The sequence below is a fragment of the Taudactylus pleione genome, unplaced genomic scaffold, assembly GCF_031769625.1.
Source record: "Taudactylus pleione unplaced genomic scaffold, aTauple2 ptg000043l, whole genome shotgun sequence".
NCBI classification, from domain to species: domain Eukaryota; kingdom Metazoa; phylum Chordata; class Amphibia; order Anura; family Myobatrachidae; genus Taudactylus; species Taudactylus pleione.
The window spans coordinates 11,224,154-11,249,289 of record NW_028284445.1 but is presented as its reverse complement, the minus strand read 5'-3'; the positions used below and the strand labels follow the sequence as shown (position 1 = coordinate 11,249,289).

At 42.1% G+C, this 25,136-nt stretch overlaps 1 protein-coding gene across 4 annotated transcripts in view; it reads left to right on the top strand.

The window, feature by feature from the left end:
- Positions 1–25,136, top strand: part of B3GLCT (beta 3-glucosyltransferase) — a 410,530-nt gene that overhangs the window by 115,523 nt on the left and 269,871 nt on the right. For all 4 annotated transcript variants that reach the window (XM_088460254.1, XM_088460251.1, XM_088460252.1 and 1 more), the window contains exon 3: positions 21,392–21,431. In XM_088460254.1, the coding sequence (XP_088316380.1) occupies positions 21,392–21,431 (40 nt within the window). The remainder of the gene's footprint in view (positions 1–21,391; positions 21,432–25,136) is intronic.

The window sequence follows — 25,136 nt, the reverse complement described above, 5'->3', positions numbered from 1 at the left end:
TGGAAGCAGTGCTGTGCATGCTCCGTTACATTCGTTAACCCAGTGCATGCGCAGCACTACCTACAGCGGCGATAAGTTTGTTTGCCCCCAACCCCCGCTCCCCCCTTCACTCACTTCTCCCCTGTCCCGCACTTACCTGCCGCCCAGCAGCCTCCGGCTCCATCCTGCTGGTCTGACACGTGGTCTCCCAGCACACCACAGTACAGTTTAGGGGAAAAAAAATTTATTATTTTTTTTTTTTTCTAAACTTTTTTGTGTTGTGCTGGGAGTACACAGTGTGCGAGCAACCAGAGGAGGGACCAGAGCTGTGGGGGACCTGTCCAGCTGACCGCAGGTAAGTCTCACCTGCTATGCGCCACCTCACAGTGGCGGATAGTACCTCCATCAAGTTCCTAAAGTACATAATTTTCGGAATTTGACGAATACTGTAATTTCCATATCCCCATACTAGTCTATGGGGAGTGTGGAAATTAACGCAGAGGGACTTAGCACAGGAGATAACACTGATATCTTCTTGCTAAGTGTCATCATGAATACTAAAATAACGTTATTTAAGAAAAATTTCCTTAAAAACATTATTTTAGTGTTGATGAATAGGCCCCTTAGAGAGGGAGAATTCAATGTGGTGTGGTACTTTGCCACATCAGGGATGCAGTTTACTAATGGTTAGAAGGCAAACATAAGGTGGTGTTGGGTATATTGCAGAAAGCATTTTTGTAGTGTGCAGGTCCCATTTGTAGTAACCATAAAATTATATGTGAATTGATTCTGCTGCCATCATTCAGCCGTGCAGTATGATTTCTCCAGGCATAATCTTTACAGTAAAACCCAAACCATACTTCAGTTTTACTTACATACTGGTTGCAAAACATAGTTTGATGCCGAAATCATTGTAAATATGAGGTTGCAGTGGCAGCTATATTTTATGAAATGAGAGATGCCTGGGACAAATCTCTAATTAAAGCAATTTAATTTTAAGCACATAAATAGAAAATTGACTAGTGTTTGAGCAGATGTAATTGTCAGTCACTTACAGGAAAAAACCTGATGAGTGAGAGGTCCTTCTACACTGAATACTGCTGCACTGTGTAATTACAAAAAAAATACTTAAAGAAATCAAACTGGTAACATTGCACCGTATGTACAAATACATAGTCAGCTCCAGGGCTAGACGGACTCGGTACGACATACAGCCGGTCGTGAGCCCGGTAGATGTAATACCGACGCCTGAAGACAGAAGAGTGAAGATCCCAACAAGGTAAGTAACTATACTATCCCTAACTTTCTCCCCCCCCCTAACCCTCTAACCCTCCACCCAGGGGTGCCTAAACCTAACTCCTCCGCCCATTCCCCTAAACCTAACCCTCCCGGGGGGGAGCCCCTTACCCTAACCCTTCCCCCCCCCCCTCCCGACGCATGGCTTACCTTCATTCGGTATGCCGGGCGTCGGGATTTCGGCTGATGGATAATCATAGGCGTCGAAATCCCGACGCCTATCAGTCCCATGCCTGGATTTGACAGTCAGGAAGCTGGCAGTCGGCATTTCGACCGCCAGCTTCCTGACTGCATACCGGGCTGGACAGCCCGTATACGATTTCCACTATAACAAGGAGACCATGAGATCGGGGAACTTTTACTGTAGTGAAAAAACCCATTAGGTCTGGTGTCTCTATGGGGTGGATGGAAGAGGGCACCACTATCATGTTTAGCTCTTTTTGCCCTGCCACTGCCAGATGACTAATTAATCTGAAGGACAGCCTTAAACATTGGTAGTGTTCATTCTAGCACCCTGCACCTATCACAACCCATGCAGTTCCTGTTTCCTGTCTGTGGTCTCGCTCTCTGCTCTGGTGCTTCTAGCACACTCTGGTCTGTATCTCAGCAGTTTGTTGCATCAGCTGAGTGTGCTAAAAGCATCAGAGCAGAGAGTGACACCCCAGACAGGAAAGAGGAACTGCATGGTTTGTGACAGGTGCAAGGGTGCTAGAATGAACACCGTTTGCCCTGAGCCTTCTCTGTACCGCAACATGTTTTTTTTTATTTTTAATATATAAACGCACAGAGCACATAATTGTCGGTGCCACTTTCCTGCAGTCTAACCCCATACTTCCTAACATTGGAGGTCAGCATTTTGGGACAGAAGGGCATGGTCATGTCATGGAGAGGATGTGGACACACTCCCAGGGGCGTGCCTAGTGCTGAAAAGTGATAGGCTGCCCTTTTGTCTAGAGTCTTCCCCCCTCTTGTAAACCTTTTAACTGCCACGTGTACCAGTAACAGGAGTACGGCACCCGCTCCCTGCTCTACTATCCAGAGCAGTAATGAATGTACATACCACCCCAATGACCCAGTGATTGGGTAAGACTGGGGCTATACTACATCCCCAGCATCCCTCTATACACGTGCAAGCTCGGAAGCGGAGCATAGTCACACCTCATCCCAAGAGGGCCAATGGCCAAATGGACCGGTGCAGCCCAAAAGGCAGGCCTAGCAGCTCCACCTCCCAGGGCTCTGCTCAGCCGTCATGCAGAGAGCCGGGTCTGTGAGCCGTGACCATGCCCTTTTTCCGGGCTTGCGCACACACAGATATGCTGTCCTTGTGTCTATCCCTGTGTCCTATCTTCAAATGACATTTGTAGCCATTTCCTTTAATTAAAGTGGATGCAAAAATATTATTGTGATTCACAAAGCACATTATGCATGTGATGCGTAGCTTCCATTAATCTGATATGCAATGGGTTTGGTATAGATGTTAGACAAGATTGTCGACGTGGTCATAATGTTGACATTGACCATGTTGACATTCAAGATTTTGACACTGCTATTGTGTCGACAATGTTAGAATGTCAACATACTAGTATTCTTCTTATTCTGACCCAACACTAACCCTAGGGCCCGTATTCAATTTGAGGCGAAAATCCATTTTTGCCTGTTTTTGGTGGAAACTTTTCGCCGATGACGTCATTTTCGCATGTTTTGACTTTACTCCGTATTCAATTTGAAAGACTTTCTGCCTATGCGGAAAGTCAATGCAATGCAATGCAATAGGCGGAAAAGTTTTGCCTATGAATAGGAGGCGGAAAAAAGTGCAGAATTGGGATTTTGGGGTGCAACGTAGCGGGAACCCCCGTGCAGCCTTCAGGCAGTCCCCCAAAGGTAACCTGTGTCAAAAAAAAAAAAAAAAAAAACACTTAAGGACACCCCAAATAATCACTTTGAATTTGGGGGTGAAAAAAAAATGTTGAGGGACAAAGATAAAAACTAGCTAGCTTAACTCTGGGGGGGTCCCCAAGTATGCCCAATGTGTTTTTTACATTGCAGGGGCTTGCGGAAGGTGGATTTTTCACTTTTTTTTTCAACTTAACTTTAAAATATGCTGGCCCCCATTTTCAAGTACCCCAAATTTGCTGGGATAAGTTATTTTCTGCAAAAAATACTCCTGAATACTATTCTGCAGCACTTATGCGAAAACGCTGTTTAGCAGCTATTGAGCCCGTTTAAAAACACCAAATACCTTCAGCAAGCCAAATCGGGGGGTACCATAGCTAACCCCCATGTCAGAGCATCTTTTGGGAGGTGTCACTTTCCGCCTGTTCAAGTTTCGCCGGGTCCCATATTCGCCTACTTTCAAATTGAATACGGGGATACGCGGGGACGAGCGCGATACTTTTCCGCCTACAAAATACGCGAAAAGTCCAGGAGGTGGAAAAGTATGGCGGGTCCCCTCAAATTGAATACGGCTCTAGGTCTCCTGGAAATGTCGACCTTTACAATATATACATTATTGATGACAACATTTTAATCATGTCGACCTTCTACTGTACGAGTGTCGACCTGGTGATCGACATCATAACTGCATACCCTTACAATTATATTAAAGTTAAAGTGTATTGCAGTGAATTTCAGTATTATGCTTTGATAAACACACTTGATGTGATGTATTGCCTTCCATTAAAAGGACTGCATGCGGGAGATGAGATCAGTCGGTGTTATAAGACAATCTGACACTTTCTATAGCTGTATGCAATTTTAGATGTCATAGAGATGAAAGGTCCACTTTAATAACCTTCCCTAAAATACTTGCGTGCAGTAAGTTTGTATATGACTGCAGACATTTCCTGTAGTGTACTTGTCACATTTCTCACTTAATATGGTCAGAAATTAACACAGAGCAGACATTATATTTATAGGGCAGTTGCTACTGTATCTCACCAGTAGGTTAATGTTATGGAGGATTTAAAATCTCTCCGCCTGGCAATTCCTGAGAGATGATACCAGCGGGGAATTCCTCTCTATACTGTAATGTTTTGTGATTAAAGCTAAATTAATTTGTCTGGTGATCTGTACCAAAGTAGTTTAAGATGTTTATAGAAAGTAGTATACCATGTATAGATACAGATGCGTCCTCATACATCTAGCCTCCTTGCCCGTTAAACAGCCCTTCTAGTCACGCCATGCCATGGCGTGATTGTAGCGCCGATAGTCTTTTCATGCAACTTTTTACCTTCAAATGCGTCTTATTCGCACAACTACTGACACTGTAACATAGCATTTTGCTTGCAGATACACCCGCAGTCGCACACAGAATGCTGCATATCATTTTAATCAGCAGAGCTGCTTGTGTGTCCTATTCATATATCGCTGTGCGAATAAGAAGCATTTGAACATAAAATGTCACATTAATGCGCTCGGCGCTACTGATTCACACTGCTCTCACGCGTTATGTGTAACACACGGAGGATAGATGTATGTGGACACATCTTTATTACTAATATGAAATTCACTTTAAATTAATGAACCCCCATCACATATGTATGTAATGTCCATAACTAGCATCAGTTTGCAACCTTCCATTCTTAAGTTCTAACATTTCAGTCCCAAAGATTGCCCTGGTCTTTTATACAAATAATTTTCTCAATGTAGCCCATAAGGGGTAAATTTACTAACAATCTTGTTGGCCCAAGATTGCATTAACGGGAGTGTTTTTTCTGTGTTTTAAACACGGAAATTTACTAAATGGAAACACGGGTATGACCTATTTCAAAAACACTGTGCAAAACACAGGTGAAAACACAAATAGAATTGTTTTGTTTATATTCTGTTTTTATTAAGACATACAAATAAACATAAGCAATACAATATTTCACACTTGTAGTAAAGCATAACAGAACTTGCTCAAAAAAGCTATGCAAAATTCTCAATAGAACAAACAATGTATTGCATATCAAATAGAGAATATTAATAAGAAAACAACAAAACTGAAAAAGATGGAAGAAAAAAAACAAAAGCGAAGATAAGGGGGTAGAGTAGGGGGTAGAGTAGGGGGTGGCGAAGCAGAGATTTCTTGAACTTGGTCACCGGGATTTGTTAAGTAGCCAAAATGCAGGACCTGTAGGAACGGAGGTACCTAAAATTAGCTGGGAGTCGGAGATAACGTCAGACCGGATATTTGATAGGAGGGGACAATCCTACCAGACATGTCATAAGTAGCTCAAAGTGGTAGAACATCTCCAGCAGGAGCTGGAAAACTGATGCAACAAAGATGGATGTCTGTACCATCGCATTAAGATCTTGTATTGTGTCTCTCTAATAGTGATACAAATAGAGCTGGAGAAAAATCGCCTACCACTCCAAGTCTGAGAGAGAGAGACCGAAGTCTTTTTCCCAGGCCTCAGCCCAAGGTGGAATGGAGGAAACTTGGTTAAATAGTAACAATTGGTAGAGGGCAGACACGGTATGAGAGGGAGGAGACACATAGCTTTTCGAAAGAAGTAAGAACCTTTTTAGCGAGAAAAAATAACGTTCTTGTAAAAATTTCCAGAAATCAGAGTGAGGGATATCCCATTTTTCTCGAATCTATGAGAATTGTTTAATCCCAGAGGCGTTCACCAGCTGGCCAACTCTAAAGATGCCCGCCACGGTCCAATTGGAGAAGTGAGAAGGGCTAATGCCTGGCAGGAATTTGGGATTAGCCAAAAAGGAAGTGAGAGGGCCAAAGACAAATAAAAATTAAGACACCAGCGGCCAAACTCGCAAGTAGTTTCCATAGATAGGAATAAAACACAGGAATTTACCAAGAATGCTTGCAATCATGGGTGTCAATTTAGGAAACTCTGTCCAAAATAGAAGTTTAAAATAGACCCCCTCCTGAGCAGCGTGTTTAGCAGAAACATACACAGATCAGTGTAATCCGAAGGTTCGAAATCCCGATGCATGCTGGGAAGTATTGTAACCCTTCTCCTAACCCTGACCCACCTTTCCCTCAGCCTTACCCAAACCCTCCCACTAGTGCATAACCCTAACCTTAATACTCACACTTGCGATTCTAGAGCCGGGATTCTGACTACTGTCGCGATTCTGGTGCCAGGATTCTAACCGGCTGCATTATTTGCACTAGGAAGCTGACTACATCCCAATTAAACAGTTCCGCTTTCCAACGTTCGCTGATGACTCTCTTAGTAGTAAATCTTCACATGGGAGTGGGGGGGATTTATCAAACCTTGAAGAGCGATAAAGTGGAGAGCTAAAGTACCAACCAATCAGCTTCTAACTCTCATTTTTCAAACACAGCCAGTAAAATGGCAGTTATAAGCTGACTGGTTGGCACTTTATCTCTTTCCACTTTCTCTCTCCAAGGTTTGATACATTTCTCCCACAGTCTGCACACTTGTCAGGAATATTAAGGCCATTTCGGTACATTAAAATTAATAATCTTATATGAGTTGCAAAATTTTATCAAAATGAAACAAAGTAAAATAGTCGAAAACAAGTAGAAATGTGGACGAATGTCCTGAAATCTACAAACTGCTCCAGCAAGCACCGTACCATGCATGCTCACGGAAATTAGTATGGAGAGATTAATACGTCTGGTATCGTATCTTACTTTGAATGAAATGGGCATTTGAGCAGTTACTGCGCGGTCGTATGGAACGGACCCATCTTGTGTTGTGCACGGACGGAGATGGTACGCCAGTCTCTGACTGATCTTTTGAACCCAGCATGGGGAGGGTGAAGGTACTGAAACTAATGATGGAGATTGTGGATGGAAACCAGAATACCCGCGCAAGCACAGGGAGAATATACAAACTCCATACTGTTAGGGCCATGTGAGGCGGTAATTCTAACCATTACACCAACCATACTGCTAAATACAATAGCAGTTACAGGTAATTTAGCAGCATATCGTTGTAGTTGGTGATTTATGGGTGGCCCGTTCCCTGTTTAAGTGTCAGCAGCCCAGTCTTACAGAGCCTTGTGCTGGTAGCATCTTTTTCAAGTCCACCCCTCACTGTTCATCCTGGCAAATTAGCCGCTGTCCGCTATGAGTGCTCTTGCTTAGACGACTTGTTGGTTAGGTCGTTTATTATAAAAATTTATTTTATATTTTTTTTCTTCTATACTATATTGATGCATGATGACAGGCTTAATAGTGTATCATAATGGTTTAAGCATTCACACGCAATTACTTGTATGTGCTGATCTTAAAAGCCAAGTAATTTAGCATTTATGCTTAATTTTGTACTCTTGTGTGGACGCATTTCACGTCTGCTGTTTCGGGTTCCAATGATTTCAACGCCCCATCTGCCCCTTAACGGTGAAGAGTTTGCTGACTTCTCCTTCCCAATTCTTAGTGCTGCACAGATTTACTGACAACCTACACTTTAATTATGCGCAGTTCTGTGCGCATCAATACGGTACACACAGTGGCTGCGAAGTCGCACATTGTAATGAGTAGACCTTTGGGGTTGCGAACTGAAATGCACTATTTACAGGGGGATGAAGGGCGCTGGTGCTGACTTTCCAATGCTGTTCCAATGGCACATTTTGGGCATCGCTTCTACCAGAATTGACCCCTCAGTTAACCTAAAAACTTTTCGGTTTTCATTGTTGTTTTCTTTTTTTATTCTGAGTTTAAAGTTTGTCCTATAAACACAGGTGATCATGGCCCAACTGATTTGTTCTTTACAGTTTGTATTTTGGTAAACATTTATATTCCATTCCTTCCATTTGTCTTCCTTGTACAGCCACATTTCCTTCATTTCCAGTGGCCTCGGTTATCCACCCTGACAACACTCATTCTGAAAATGATGACACTTCTAGTTAAATGTAACAATTCAAGGTTTATCTTCCTAAGTAATCATTGCTATACTTTTACGTCTGTCATTGCTCCCTATGAAGTTGTTCAGCTATGTTGCATACTGCATTCTAGTTTCTCTGATTGCAGACTTAGACATTGCATGGCCTAGAAAAGCAATTTGTTTCTGTGAGTGTACTGTCGCGTTCATTTTCATGACCAAGTGAGAAGCATTCGCAAAGTTGTCTGCAAAAAATGTGGGATTATCTAATTTAGCACAGGCTAATTGATCCCCCAAGGCTATTCAGTTAGCCCCGAAGTGAGGCTGCCGGCAGCACTTATTGAATATAATTAATTCCCCGATAACTACGCGGTTAACAAAGGTATCGGGTGAAAAAGGGAGCCTAATTAAATAGCCTCGGACGATAAAGCCCGAGGCTACCTCCCTTATTCACCCCCGTTAAGTTATCGAGTGTAATTGAATTCCCCCCTCCCCTCTCCCTCACTGGGTATATTTATCACCAGTAACAAGCTCTACTATGTGTGGTTCCTTTTTCTTATCAATTTCCACTTCTGGCGATGATTATTGCCAACGTAAGCCTCTACCAGGTTCCTCCTGTAATGCACGGGAAAGCTCATTTATCACGGCTGTCCTTATATTACTGACGACATTTTAGCCAGAGATGCCCATTAGAAAAAAAAAATGCTTCATTATAAAAGAATAAAGAAAGACATGTGGGAGCTGGGCTGAAACATGCGCTAGTTGATAACTGACTGGACTACTACTCTTTCTGCTGCCGCCCACTGTCACCTGGAACTTTTATTTTGTGATAAATTGCGTAAACTAAAGTTTTCTATAGTTGTCATGAGCAAGAACTCCTTTAGTGCTGCCAGTCATTATTTAGAAAAACTAATATTTAAACAATCTCTTGAATTTAGTCAACAGTGATTGGAAACACCACTGTCTACCCTCGGGCACAGAATTTTAATCTGCTGCCCCACAATGTCAGTAGTTATATTCAGTGATGGCTCCAGGGGCGGGGCTGCAGCGCAGTCCAAAATTCAAATAGGGAAGCCACACCAACTGCCAGTGAGTCCCAGCCATCTATGGCCCGTATTCAATTTGAGCCGAGCCGCGTTAACTTAACGTAGCCCGGACTTAACGCCGACTTCGCCTGTTTTCCAGGCGTTAAATTATCGCGGTCGTGCCCGCGTATCCCCGTATTCAATTTGAAAGTAGGCGAAAACGGGACCCGGCGATACTTGGATCGGCGGTAATAAAACGGGAATTTTCGGGATATAATCCTAGGACCCCCCTAAAGATGTCCAGACATGGGGGATCACTATGGGTACCCCCGTTTTTGGCTGTGAAAGAAAGTCGGGTTTTTAAATAGCTGCGGCAGGTGTTTTTTTTTTCCGACTTTGAAGAAGTGATGCAGAAGAGCTTTTAGCTTATTTTTTTCGTTTTTAAAAATGGTCCCATCAAATTTGGGGTACATGAAAATGGGTGCTAGCATATTTTCAAGTCCCTAAAGTCATTTTTTAAAATTTCAGCAAAAATGCACCTGCCACGGCTATTCCAAATCCCTACTTTCTTTAGGAGATAGTGATCCCCTATGTCTAAACATCTTTAGGGGGTTTCCTGGATTTTTTCCCTAAAATTCCCATTGTGTTTAAAAAAAAATTACATAGGGCCCGAGATCACCGGCTTGCGCTGACCGATTTGGGATGCTAATGCTTTGGACCTGGAGCCCTGGTGATTGGGTCTCCGGGCTGTGGCATTACACCCCGGTCGGTTGGGTCTGGTGCTGGTTTTAAATATAGGGGGTACCCCACGTCTTTTTTGCCCCCTATATGTAAACCAGCACTAGTCCCTGCAGCCTGGTGTTGGTTTCTAAAATACGGTGGAACCCTACACTTTTTGTTTCCCATATTTTTAGAAACCACCACTGGCTGGCAAGCCTGGGGCTGGTTTGGCTTTTGGGGGGGACCTTATATAATTTTTTTTTTTGTAAATTTTTACTCCTTTTTTTTTACAGGTTAAATAAAACTGGAATTTTCGGGAAATATTCTAGGGACCCCCCTAAAGATGTGTAGACATGGGGGATCACTATGGGTACCCTCATTTTTAACTACTGAAGGAAGTTGGGGTTTGTAATAGCTGCGGCAGGTGCATAAATGCGGCTTTGAATAAGGTGATGCAGAAGAGCATTTAGAAGTTTTTTTAGGGCAAAACAACTATGGCCATCAAATTTGGGGTACTTGAAAATGGGGTTCAGCATATTTTAAAGTTGCTAAAGTGAGTTAAAAAAATTGTGAAAAACCCACCTGCCGTAAACACTTGCAATAAAAAAAAACACTTGGGGCAGAGTCAAGTTTTTTTAAGTTTGTATCCAAACTTTTTTTTTTTTTCACCCCCTTTTTCAAAGTCAATTTTTGGGGTGCCCTTAATTTATTTATTTATTTTTTAAAACAGATTACCTTTTGGGGGACTGTCTGAAGGCTGCATGGGGGTCCCTGAAATGTTGCACCCCAAAACCCCAATTCTGCACTTTTTAATGCCTGCCATTCATAGGCGATACTTTACCGCCTATTACATTGCATTGACTTTTCCGCCTAGGCGGAAAGTCTTTCAAATTGAATACGGGGTAAAACTAAAACAGGCGAAAATGACGTCATCGGCAGTAAATTACCTAGAATCCGGACTTAATGCCTCAAATTGAATACGGCCCTATGTTTGGCAGCATTTGAAATGACAGTTGGTGTAGCTCCCCTATTTGAATTTTCCCCACCTCTGGTTATATTACAGATTGGTTTGAGGATTACCATACCTCCCAACATTCTACTATTGCAGTGAGGGACTGGGGCAGGGGGCGTAGCCTCCTTCCCGCTTCCTCACGCCTCCTGTGTGTGACATTATAGGCCCGTTTCTTGTGACCCTGTGGGTGAGCCCAGCACTCTGGCAGCTGCAGGTCTGCCACCAGCCTCTCCACACATGCACGCAGTATCCATTTATCTCTACGCTGCCGCTAGAACAACGGTGACGGTGTACCCAACCCAACCTCCCGACCACCCATGGGACAGTGCCTGAAAAGCTTTCCTGTCCAGTTGAAATCGGGATATCTGGGAGATATGGACTAACCTTTTTTTCTTCCTACTCTTAAACTGTAGTATTGACCAAAATGTGTGTAGTTTGTATGTTTTCCTTATGTTTGCTTGTGTATGCCCTGGGTGCTCCAATTTTCTACCACACTCCAAAAACATACTGGAAGGTTAGTGGCTGCCAACTATACTGACTCTAGAGAGAGAGAGAGTGAGTGAGAGAGGGTGAGTGAGAGAGGGAGTCAGTGTGTATGTGTGTGTGCTATGGAATTTAGACTGCAGAGCAGCAAAAAATTCACAGGGACAATGATGGCGGCCATTTTCCCTGTGACTCACGCATGTGCAGAAAAGATATCACCAGGAAAAAGATGCGGGTGCCATTTTCCCGGAGACCCGCACATATGAGGTAGATTTTGTCATGAAGCCAGAATCTACTGTGCTGACAGATGAGAGGCTGCGCACGGGCGTCTGCTTTCTTAAAACGCCCCTGAAGGCAGATATTCTCTTTGCAGCACTGTTATTGGTGGCGTTATATAAACAAATAATAATATTATACCATGCTAGATTTCCATACACGTTTGCTTAAAAAAAACTTTGCAAATGTTTAGTTGCTTTTAGCTTTGTCAAATAGAATTTTAGTTGTTGAATATCCTTTGGGGTTTTTTTTTCTCTCTTTTTCTAACAGTTTTGTTTGCTGTATTTTTTCTTTGGCATTGGATTGAACATGACAGGTTGCAGAGCCTCAGGCTCCGTATTCATTTTGGCTGTTCCTTGGGTGTTTGGCAGCATTGAAGGTGAATTTCATTCAGATAAAGGAGACTGTAAAGATGCTGCTACTTGACATCTAAGGGCACATGTTTCTTGTAAATTCTCATCATTCATTTTGCAAATACAGTAAAGTGTACCTGATCTGTTACCCAAGCATGTTTAACTAATTCATCCTCTGATAATCTATGATGGTCATAAAGTATTAAATATTTCTGTACTTTGGAAAGATACAGTTTGAAACTATTTTAATTAAGATCTCTGCGTTGCATAATCAGTCTTTAGCGGCGCTCCTATCTACAATATAGTGCACCGATGTGTAAGCTAATGTATGATTGGTCATTTGCAATGACCGTTCCGATTCTTACCTGTAACGACTTCGCCACCTCAGACTGGCGTTGCTGCAGTCTCCTCTTCATTGCTCCATCCGGCTGGGTGTTTCTTTTGTTTCTTGTAAATAAAGTTTGCTTTGACCTGAAAAAGAACGGTGCATGTGCATTCAGACACAGGCGCCAACACTGACAGCCGTAAGAGGGAGAGCGCAAAACGCCTGCCAGGTGACTTTACCACTCTCGCTCTACAGCAAACGGAGAGATAATACATGCGCCCGGTGCCTCCACTGCCATAAATAGGCAAAGCAGGTCCAGGCATGTAACGTCCATTAGCTGCCCCATCATACATCTCCACCTATATGTATATATGTGTAAAATTAATAAATTCAGCTTCCAGAATTAACTCTATTCTCAGTTTTATTACAAGATGGGCACATCCAGGAGATACATCTACATAAATTTGCTAAAAGTATGATCATCTGTGTAACCTGGGCACAACGGAATCACCATGCTGTAGTAACAGTATCACCTAGTGGGCAATGAGCCTGGTGACGTGTACTGATTACAGTATGTTTGCTACCTACTAATGCAACTACTACTACTTAAATATTCTGTAAATCATAGTAGAAAATAGAAGGTCAAAATTACACAGTATGGAATGTATCAACATGGCCCAATACTTGGAAAACTTGTGGATTAAAATTGACATAAACATACAAACCTAGATTCAGATACATAGAAGAAGTGCAAATAACAACTACAAATGCTGTACTGTAGGTACATTCAAAACAAAACCAAGACTAATCAAATGGTACGTTCATGAAATGTCACCTTTCCTGTAGCATTCTGATGTAACAATGTGCTAAACGCTTATTGTTTATATTACATAGCACTGCACAGAGAAGACTTGTTCACATCAGTGTCTGCCTCATTGGGGCTTCCAGTATAAATCCCTAGCACACATATACTAGGGTCCACTATACAGTAGCTAGCTGCCAAGTAATCTGGCAATATATTCGGGAGGAGCATTTAAGGGATGGACTGGCCCACAGGGCTACACGGGAAATCTCTAGTGGGCCCCACTGCCTGAGCCCCCCGCCCCACCTTCCTCCTCTAGGGGTCACGATCCAGGTTGTATACTCAAATTATACAGTATTACTCTATTGTGCTTAATTACTATACACATGTTATATTATGTTGCATTCCCAGAACTTTTGGTGTAATCACTACAGTGCATTGCAGCTATCAGTTTTGTGCATTCACATGCATGCACCATCAGTATTTACTATATATATTTGTAAATGGTCCCAGACCATACACTCTTAATAGTTAACTAAGCCTCTGTGGTGGCTGACCACACCCCCTCTGGTGGCTGGCCACACCCCTAAAGCATTTCCCCGACGGGCCCTTCATGACCCAGTACGGCACTGGATATATTCTACCACCCAGTGGAAAACACAGGGAGATCAAGGAAAGAAACTCCAGAGGTCGGGCCCTGGTTTGGAATTGCACTAATAATCCCAGCACGATATTCGGGTGTTGCAACAACTTTAACACTTGTGTTTTATCCACCCAATATTTGTCCTCTTTGTAGGAAAACAAACACACTTCCTGCAGTATGTTGCTTCCTAAAGAAAGAAACTTCAGGTTCTAACTCTTCATCATAAGCACCTATCCAGCACTCTTTTGTTCAGGATTGTTACAAAACTTACTCCGCACATGGGGCCTGATTCAGACCCACTCGCTAAGATGCATACTCTCGCTGCTGCCGATGGTATGTAGTGTGTATGCATTGTGTGTATACATCGCAGTGCACAGTCACATACCTTAGTGAAAGTTTACAATGCATTCGCTCGCTGCACATAGACAGCCCAGCAGAGTGAGTGACAGGAGAAGCCATTTGTAGGTGGTAACAGGGGCTGGCCATTAAAAACGGGGGAGTGGAGGTGCAAACGCAGGCGTGCCTGAGCATCTCAACAGCGTTTTAGAGGTGTGCATAATTATAGGACAGCATCATAGTACACGTCACCTGGCTTGTTATTACACTGATGTGCACGCAGTGCTTGCGGCAGGGTATGGTCAACCTCAAACGCTGCGATAGCATCCGATGTAACGATGGTTGCATACACTTCCTGGACATGACGTTCACAAGTGGGCGTCTTAAGACAGGCAGTTGGGTGTCGGCATACACTATGTGAACGCTCTCTAAGATATACTGGGCGTGCTAATGCAATGCTGTGCGGTAGCACTGCCTACGCAATTTGCATACACATCGTGCGAGCTGCTTTGAATCAGGCCCATGGTTCATAACAGCCTGTGTAATCAGTGACTGAGATGAGCTGTATAAATGGTGGCACTTTCGCTTTAGATCTAGGGCGGGATGTAATATTGATCGAGTCTGCTGGAGGTGCGGGATGCAGACTGATCTCGATCGTTTTTTTAAAGTTGCAGTCATTTACAAGGCAAAGTCAGTTCAGCTTTGCCTTGTAAATGACTGCAACTTTGAAAAAACGATCGAGATCTGCCTGCATCCCGCACCTCCGGCAGACTCGATCTCTATTACATCCCGCCCCTACTTCCTGATCAAAGGAGCAACCTAATGTGATCCCGTTACCACAAGTACGGTGATCCCGTTACCACAAATACGGCGATTTTTTTACCTCAAATTACAGCTTAGAATTTAGGGAATCTGTATGATTTACCGCCGGACCCATGCCCAGCAGTTGGAATCCCGGCAGAGGAGGAAATCACGATCGTCCAAGGTAAGTATTGTCTAACCTAATTCTAGCCCCTAACCCTCCCTTAGGGGTGCCTAACCCTAACCTTCCCCCCCAGTGCCTAAACCTACCCCCCCCCCCTTCCCCGCCACCTGAACCTAAACCCCCGGGGGAGGTGCCTAACCCTAAATCCCCCCCGGGAACCCTAAACCTAACCCTCCCCCCGCCCGCGGCTATCGGTGCCCGGCGTACCTTCGATCGGGACGCCGGGCCCCGGTCTCCCGGTGTCTGTAAAATGACAGGCGTCTAGATTTAGACTCCTGTCATTTAACCCTCGCCGGGATTAAGCAGTCGGGAAGCCGGCTGTCAGGAATAGGTCCGCCGAGTTCCCAACTGCATACCCAATTTAGGACCATCTAATTTTAAAAATGAGTGTGTATTTAGAAACTTTAATATAACACTGAATTTTGAGGTACTACACTGTATCTCAAAATCTGAATAATGAAGCAAACTTTCCGTAACTTTGCTTGAATTATTTATGGATGTTAAATTGTCTCATTTCCATTTACCCTGATATTGAGATATTTATTTGGTGATTTAATCAAACGCATACTTTTTTATTGCTTTTATATGCAAATGAATGAAGGCCTGCCCATAATTTTGTTTTCATTCAGTGAACACTGATAGTTTAAAGAGCCCTAATGTGAAGTACTAGATCACAAATAAAAATTATTTTCCTCTATTAGCAAAATAGAGCACTTCAACTGATTAACCACTTAACTGGTGTGATTGCATGTGATGCGACCGCAGCCGGGAGTGCTTCATCTGACAAGGTCGCATGACATGGAACCAGTCCAGCCGCTCTGTCCCCCATACTGCAGAGGAGATCCGTTCTGCTCAAGTGTGGAACAAATCTGACTCCCTGGACCACCCATCACTGCCAAAATTGCGCCCAAGAATGCTGTGCGAATGGCCCTCTGGGGTGCATGTGCCTAAAGTAACGTTTCGAGGAGGGTAACCTAGTTCCCCCCTGAGCACAAATATGCTGATCTCTGTGTGTGAGATGATCCGTCCACCCCTGCACCACGCTCTGCAAAAAGGTGAGGGGGTAGGTAGGACTAGGCCACGGGGGAGGGGGCTAATGGGGGGGGCATCTTGGCATTGGGGGGCTGTGCTGCCAATTAAAATATTTTAAATTTTTTTGGCTGAGGGGGTGAATAAATAATATATATATTTAGGCACCCCTAAGGGAGGGTTAGCGTTAGGCACCCCCCCCGAGACTATATATATATATAATGTTGTGGGAGGACCGGATGGCACTCTCATGTATAGGGTGTACATCCGGGTGCCCTCTGTGAAGGGTGTAATTCCTTCCAATGCAACCAGAAATTTTCAGCGGCACTCCAAATAAAACACAAGCAAATGTGCAGGCGCTGTCAGTACCTGCACGTTTGCTTGTGTGTTATTTGGAGTGCCGCTGAAAATTTCTGTGTATATATATATATATATATATATATATATATATATATATATATATATATATATATATATATATATATATATATATATATATATATATATTAAATATATATATATATATATATATGTCAGGTGCATATATATTGGGACATTGACAGAATTTTCATATTTTGGCCTCTATTCACCACCACAATGGCTTTGAAATGAAACAAACAAGATGTGCTTTAACTGCAGACTTTCAGATTTAATTTGAGGGTAATTACATCCAAATCAGGTGAACGGTTTAGGAATTACAACGGTTTCTATATGTGCCTCCCACTTTTTAAGGGGCCAAAAGTAATGGGACAAACTAAACAATCCTAAATCTAACTTTCACTTTTTAATACTTTGTTGCAAATCCTTTACAGGCAATTACAGCCTGAAGTCTGGAACGCATAGACATCACCAGATGCTGGGTTTCATCCCTGGTGATGCTCTGCCAGGCCTCTACTGCAAATGTCTTCAGTTCTTGCTTGTTCTTGGGGCATTTTCCCTTCAGTTTTGTCTTCATCAAGTGAAATGCATGCTCAATCGGATTCAGGTCAGGGGATTGACTTGGCCATTGCCTAACATTCCACTTTTTAGCCTTAAGAATCTCTTTGGTTGCTTTTGCAGTATGCTTCGGGTCATTGTCCATCTGCACTGTGAAGCGCCGTCCAATGAGTTCTGAAGCATTTGACTGAATATGAGCATATAATATTGCCTGAAACACTTCAGAATTCATTCTGCTGCTTTTGTCAGTAGTCACATCATCAATAAATACAAGGGAACCAGTTCCATTGGCAGCCATACATGCCCACACCATGACACTACCACCACCATGCTTCACTGATGAGGTGGTATGTTTTGGATCATGAGCAGTTCCTTTCCTTCTCCATACCCTTCTCTTCCCATCACTCTGGTACAAGTTGATCTTTGTCTCATCTGTCCATAGGATGTTGTTCCAGAACTGTAATGGCTTTTTTAGATGTTGTTTGGCAAACTCTAATCTGGTCTTCCTGTTTTTGTGGCTCACCAATGGTTTACATCTTGTGGTGAACCCTCTATATTGACTCTTGTGAAGTCTTCTCTTGATTGTTGACTTTGACACATATACACCTACCTCCTGGAGAGTGTTCTTGATTTGGCCAACTGTTGTGAAGTGGTTTTTCTTCACCAGGGAAATAATTCTTCTGTCATCCACCATAGTTGTTTTCCGTGGTCTTCCGGGTTTTTTGGTGTTGCTGAGCTCTCCGGTGCGTTCTTTCTTTTTAAGAATGTTCCAAACAGTTGATTTGGCCACACCTAATGTTTTTGCAAACTCTCTGATTGATTTGTTTTGATTTTTCAGCCTAATGATGGCTTGCTTCACTGATAGTGACAGCTCTTTGGATCTCATATTGAGAGTCGACAGCAACTGATTCCAAATGCAAATGTCACACCTAGAATCAACTCCAGACATTTTACCTGCTTAATTAATAATGAAATAACGAGGGGAATAGCCCACACCTGTCCATGAAATATCTTTTGAGTTGATAGTCCCATTACTTTTGGCCCCTTAAAAAGTGGGAGACACATATAGAAACCGTTGTAATTCCTACACCGTTCACCTGATTTGGATATAATTACCCTCAAATTAAATATGAAAGTCTGCAGTTAAATCACATCTTGTTTGTTTCATTTCAAAGCCATTGTAGTGGTGAATAGAGGCCAAAATATGAAAATTCTGTCAATGTCCCAATATTTATGCACCTAACTGTGTATATGTATGTATGTATGTATGTATGTGTACATATATATATATATTACACAGATGGCCCGGCACTCCATGAGCCCAAATCAGGGCACATACCTTTCTCCAGGTGCCCTCAATAGGTGGAGATCAATCCCCTTCAATGCAAACCTCACTGGATAAACGGCACTCAGGAGACTTTCAGTAGTGATGAAACAATGTGTCTTTCATTTCGACGTATCGGGGTTAGGTGACCCCATCCTCAGTAACACACATATAACAACATATACAATAACAGTGACTTAAATACCTTAACAGTTCTCAGCTTAATGTTGCACCCCGTGTATATTGTGTATATTTTCACCTAACCCTAACCTTAAAAATCAACTAAAAAAACATATGTTGACTTTCTGGTGTCGACATACTGAATGTGTCATCATTTTAACCCTTTTGACCTAATTGTATTTCAAAATTTGTTGTCAACCTAACGTGTCGACAGACTGACTAGTAAACATTCAGAACCTGACAACATCATGGTGTCAACATTCTGAATGTCGCCTACCTGACCATATACCACAAATGGGAAGGTTTTGTTAATATGTAATATTTAGCTACATGATTGGAAAGAGTGCAAGCTCTGCAGTACCATATGCCTCCTATGAGATTACATTTTTACAAACAGATGTGTCCACATATTGCTACAGCATCCTCAAGGGGGAGGGCGGGGGTTTGTTTAGAGTAGCAAGATGCTATGGCTGCCCCATTATTGAGATTATATATAGCTTTAGTTATATTACTGGCACAAATCCAGCAATTTGCTTGAAAAATTGTCAGCATCAATATATTTTACCATTACTTTGTTGGGTTTGTGAATAAATTGGGTAGGCGGTTGCTTTATGTATATGCTAACATGGCATTCAAGATGCAGACTAGGCATTTAAGAATGAAACTATTTAGGTCTAGGAAATACTTTCTGATTTATTTTATATTTCACCATGATTGTCACCCGCAAATATTATTTTTTTTTTTTGTTGTACACTTTTGTGTTTCTCTGCTGCCCTCCTGTGGACAATTTTAAATTCACAGCTGTTGCACCTTTTAGTTCTCACTATTACCATCAATTTAATACCATCGTTTGTTGTAATTTATGATTTTGATAAACTGACAAGATGTTAAAAGTTTGCTTTGTTCCCAGCATAAGTATGCCATGTGTATATTTGCATTCTTGTATTTATTATTGGGCAATCAATTTTAATGTCTAAAGAAACTACGGTAATTAACAAGGTAACAATTCCGTCATTTGAAAGTTGTGCTTTGCACATTTCTTGCTCCATGGTGATGCGTTTCTTTACACTGGGTGAATTCTTCAGATAAATGTAAATACGTCATTTGTGTTGGGCAGTTGAATCCTATTTTATTCAATTCACAGAATTCGTAAGATAGTGAGCACTTCAGGAATCACAAATAAACTATTGTATTATTCCTGGAATTAAGAAGATATAAATGTCAACCAAGATTCACTGCCTATAACACAGCACAAGAGTATTGGTGTGCATTCTATACTGTGACGAGTGCTATAACACATCATTATTCCTATCTCTGATAAATATATGTTTTCAACTGACCTCTAGCTTCTATATTGTTGTTTTTATCTGAATCCTTATGTATTAACAGATTATTTTTAAATTGAATAAGTCCATCTGTATCTATAAGAGTATTAATGATTGCATGTTTGACTGAATGATTTTTAGAGCACTGGTTTGGCATTCCAGAATTGTATAAAGTGTTTTAATGCTCACTGGATTATGTTGAGTAGCTCTGACCTATATATAATTCTTTACTTATGCCTAGAGGCCCACAATTCTTCTGACTTAATGGAACTATTAGAAAATGTACTTGCTGCTCAACCCAGTGAAGGTTTCATCTGTCATAATGCCACCTTCTTAACATTTTATTTTATGTGCTCTGTTGCATGAGTGGTATTTAAAGCAGCCCCCCCTTAAATAGCAAGTTAAGTATCTTTTTAAGCATACAGTACATCTTATTTGAATTTTTCATAGCTGTCCTACTAAAAATCATTATCTCTGTTTCAATATCACTCTGTTGGACAGACAAGTATGACTGCCAGTGACACATTCCAGCTTTCAGAGCGGGGTGGTTTTACAGGGGCCTTTAAATTCCTCTCTGCTCACTACATCATGTGCCATGTGACTGCGGTTTCCGTGGTAGTCACATGACATTGTGGAAAGAGTGCAGATTTATTAATCATGAATAGCGGTCTGAAGATACAAATCAAGGAGGTTATTGCCAACATTCGTCTTACAGCTTGCCACATTGATTTAAATAAACATAAAATCAAAAACATATAGTACACCTAATTTTTCGTGGGATAGCTGTTTTAGGTGTTTTAATACCTGTACATACAAGAGCAAAACACTTTTCCTTTGTGGCAGTCAAGAAATCATTGATCCCGATGCCTTTACTCTCCAACCCGGGCCCTTTTAAAAATGCATAAGCAATCATTTTGCCTGCCACAAATCATTAGTGATTTACACGTGTCAGTGTCCTCCACAGAAGGTGAGGTGCTATTAAACCACTTAAATAACATGTGTCAGACCTAGCTCGAAAAGTTTAGTTGGTTAAGTGCATTTTATGCCATACGATTTACTGTACATTCATCTACTGAAAAGTAGAGCAAGTAAAATTATGTAAAAGTCTATAAACATGACATAAACAAAAATAAAATAGGGAAAACATAAACAAAAATGTTTACTATTGATCACAGTGGTTTATTCTGTTAGATGATTTGGTCAGCATGCAAAATGCCTATGTATGTTTTCTTTCCATGAAAAACAACATCTCTAGAGTAAAACAAAATGTAAACATATTAAGTCCTGTATGGGATATGTATTATGTAACTTTTACATTGCTAAATATATGTCTATAACAACAATTATGTATAGTTTCTGTAAAGCCCATCAAACAAGAAAATACTGTACAGCACAATAAACATTTAGAATAAATTAATGTGGAAACAATCTGTGGTGTAATATCAGGGAAATAGGCCCACTGAAATGCAATAAACAAGTATAAAATCAATAAATGTAATATGTTTTTTTTTTGCATTATTTTTAAATACTTCTTTTCTTTCCTTTTTATATTTTTCCCACAGAAAACTGAAAAAAGTGGATTTCAAACTCTAATACCCTTGGGTAAGATTTGAAGTTTTTGTCTCGATATTGATGTGTGCAGCATAAAATCTTTCTATATGTGTATGAAATAAATGGGATCATTTTAAAGTCTTCTAGTAAAAAAAATAAACATTTTCAGCTTGAAATTGAATGTATCTTTCTCTAGTGAGGTTCCTGCCCCAGTGGAGCTTACAAACGATAGGCCTGATTCAGACCCGTTCGCTAGCAAGCGGCCACTCGTTGCAGATGTTCGCTAATGTGCGCATGCGTATAGTTCGCAGTGCGCGTGCGCAGCCTAGTATGAACGATCGGAATGTGCTCGCTCGTCCTGCCAGGACAGCCCAGTGACATGAGAGGCCGTTTGAGGGTGGTAATAGGGGCAGGGCAGTAGTAACAGGGGAGTGGAGTTGCGGAAGCAGGCGTGCCAGAGTGTTTCAACGCCGTTTCAGAGGTCTGCATAATTAACAGGCAGCGTCATAGTACACATCACCTGGTTGACTTTTACACTGAACTGCTCGCAATGCTTGTGGTAGGGTACAGTCAACCGCAAGCGCTGCTGTCTGATCCGATGGTTCCTGAGGTAGTGGGATTGATTCCCACCACGGCCCTAACTGTGCGGAGTTTGTATATTCTCCCTGTGCTTGCGTGGGTTTCCTCCGGGTGCTCCGGTTTCCTCCCACACTCCAAAAATATACTGGTAGGTTAATTGGCTCCCAACAAAAATTATCCCTAGTGTGTGAGCATGTGATAGGGAATATAGATTGTAAGCTCCACTGGGGCAGGGACTAATGTGAATAGCCAACTATTCTTTGTAAAAGCGCTGCGGAATATGTGTGCGCTATATAAATAACTGGTAATAATTAAATAGATGATGAGCACATGCGTATGTCAGCCAGACTGTGCTGGGAGAGGCTGGGGGCATCCCAGCAGCTTCCGGAGCTCTGGGCAAGCTTCCAGGAAGACCAGGATGGGGTTGTGACACGCAGACACGCCACATAAACCGCACGAGTGGTCAGTAGGTGCTGCACCAGTGTCACCACACGTAGTGACGCCGCTGATATCGTCTAATGTTTCCTTAACTCATTGGTCAGATATGCTCCATGGCTTCAAGAACTCACATCCTAAATTTTAGGCGGCTATTGAAGCAGAATGTAAGCTTTGTAATAGTGCTACAGCACGGTGACCTGAATGTCTGTGGTCATGAATGGTTTAGGAACATCCCTCACTGAGTGGGACAGTTGAAGGGGCAACATACACTTTTATTCAGTAAATATGAACATCAAGTTAACATGGACTTAATCTCTCCTCATACAGTTCTAAAGTTAGATCTTTGTAATCTTGTGATAAATAACATATACATTTTTAGGACATTGTTCCAGAAGTCTCGTGTTTTGTACTGTGATGTTTGTTTTGTTGAGAAGGGGCTTTCTCCTGGTTTCTACTCTACGGCATTTGTCCCTATATTTGTCTGGGGAACTATCTTGGACTGTATGATACTGGGGTTGGTTTAGGAATTGGAAAGCAAGCTGACCAATCTTTACAATTTCATTAAGAGGCTTCCTTCTTATTTCAGTCAGGGCTCGACAAATGTTTGTAAAAACAAAGAGCTAGCTTAAAAAAACATAGGAACCAGACCATCATCCACGACCAAAACATATAAAAACTTATATTGACCACCATACATGCCCTTCAATGCCCCATGTCACCGGACCACCACATATGATTCTTCAATGGTCTTCAGATTCTGCGACATGCCTATACCTGCCCCCAATTCAAAATATGTCACACACTAGGGGCCAAATTCATATTATGCCACACAGTATGCACCGAATTCATAGTATACCACACAGTCGTGTCCTCCATTCAATTCTCCACACAGGAGTGCCCCTCACACAAGTGTCTCCAATTCATAGTGTGCCAAACAGGAGTGCCCCCAATTCCCAGCATGCCAAACAGGAGAGACCCACACACAGAAGTTCCCCACACACAAGTGGCCCCAATTAGTGTGCCACACATGAGTGCTTCCAATTAAGAACAATATGAAACCACATACTCACCAGCTTTGTACAGCTCCCTAGAGGACACTATCTTCCACTGCAACTGGCAGTACTGCAGCTTCCTGGTGGTGACTGTCTTCATCTGCTGCTAGCAGTGCTGCAGCTCCCCGTGGCCACTCCTCTTCCATGCAGGTAATAATTTGACTCCCCTGGTCACACTTCTCCTCATTGGCAGTGTTGTGGCTCCCAGCTGTAACTCTCCACCCACGTTCTGGTAGTTATACAGCTCCCCAACTGTCACTCTACTCCCCAATCTGCAGTGCTATGGTGGTCACTGTCTTCCTTTGCTGCTGGCAGAACTGCAGCTCCCCACAGTCTATCTTCTCCTTCCCGCTGGCAATGCTGCAGCTACCCGCGGTCATTCTCCACCTCCACGCTGGTAGTGGTGCACCTCCCCGCGGGCAGGAGGGAAGAGCCAAAATGATTAATTATGGAGGGCATCCATTTCTCCTCGTGACAGGTTTTTGTATGAGAAGAGAATGGTCAATAGTTTTAAACCATCAGTTTTATGTGCAGTATTTGTTTTTTAATATTGCAATTTATGATGAGATTTGATGTAGCCAATATTTCTATTAGATAGGGATATGATTAATATATATGGATTGCTTTTTGGTCCTCTATTTATACTTATAACTGTTGCTATATAATAATTCACGATCCAAATTGAATTTATATTACTTTTATTGGTTTGCTGACATCATATGCTGATGGTTTCAATTCAAACAACATAACACAAGTATTTTTCCTCTAATTTATATATAATACAACAGCTTTGTTGTTGTTTATAAACACAAAAAATTTGAAAATCCTTTTTGACATTTGTTATACTGTGTTTTCAATAACATTCTTGAAAAAAATAATAATGCAGATATGTTAATAAAGTTATACTGAATACGGATAAAATAGCTCTTATTTATATCATTTCCCTTTCTGATAAAATAAACAATTTTGGGAAAAAATATTTTGTACAGTTAAAAAAAAAAACACTTTCCGGTGAAAACAGCATATATAAATTATAGGTGGTGTTTTCCTCCCCCTAGGCAGCGCCGCCACTTCCCTGAGCCTTGGCTGCAAGAAGACTGTCTTCCTGCAGTCGTGGGTGGGCGATCCTTTTAGGTTTGCTGCCTTTCAGTAGCCCGGACGACAGAATGAGGCAGCGGGGAGGTTGCCGCAGCAACTGAGGGGCCAGACGAGTGGGCTGCTGGAATATTATCTTCATGTAGCTGCCAGCAGGCTCCACTGAGAAGGTCACATCCGATGTGACTGTCAGGGAATGCCCAGCTAGGCAATCTAATGTGACTACTGCAGGCCCGGTGGTTGAGGGCTGTATCAGTTTACTATAACGTACTGGTATGCAGTTAAACTACATCTAATGGCCATACACCTACGCGATTTCGGGCCTATTCCCCGATTTTCGGCGCGCCGTACCATGGATCGTGTGGAAATCGTGTGTTTTTTTTATGTAAGATAGGAGGTGATGCGCGCTCCCGCAGCCGTCAAAACGAATCGTGTGATCAGATGTGCAGTCCATCTTCTCCGTCATGTTTGTATGCTGATTGTGCCATGTTTTCAGCATACGATGCATCGTGCGTCCGTAGTGTGCTGCTTAATTTGTTAAAAAAAAAAAAAAAAAAAAAAGACTGATGCACGCACGGGTAGATCCATGATG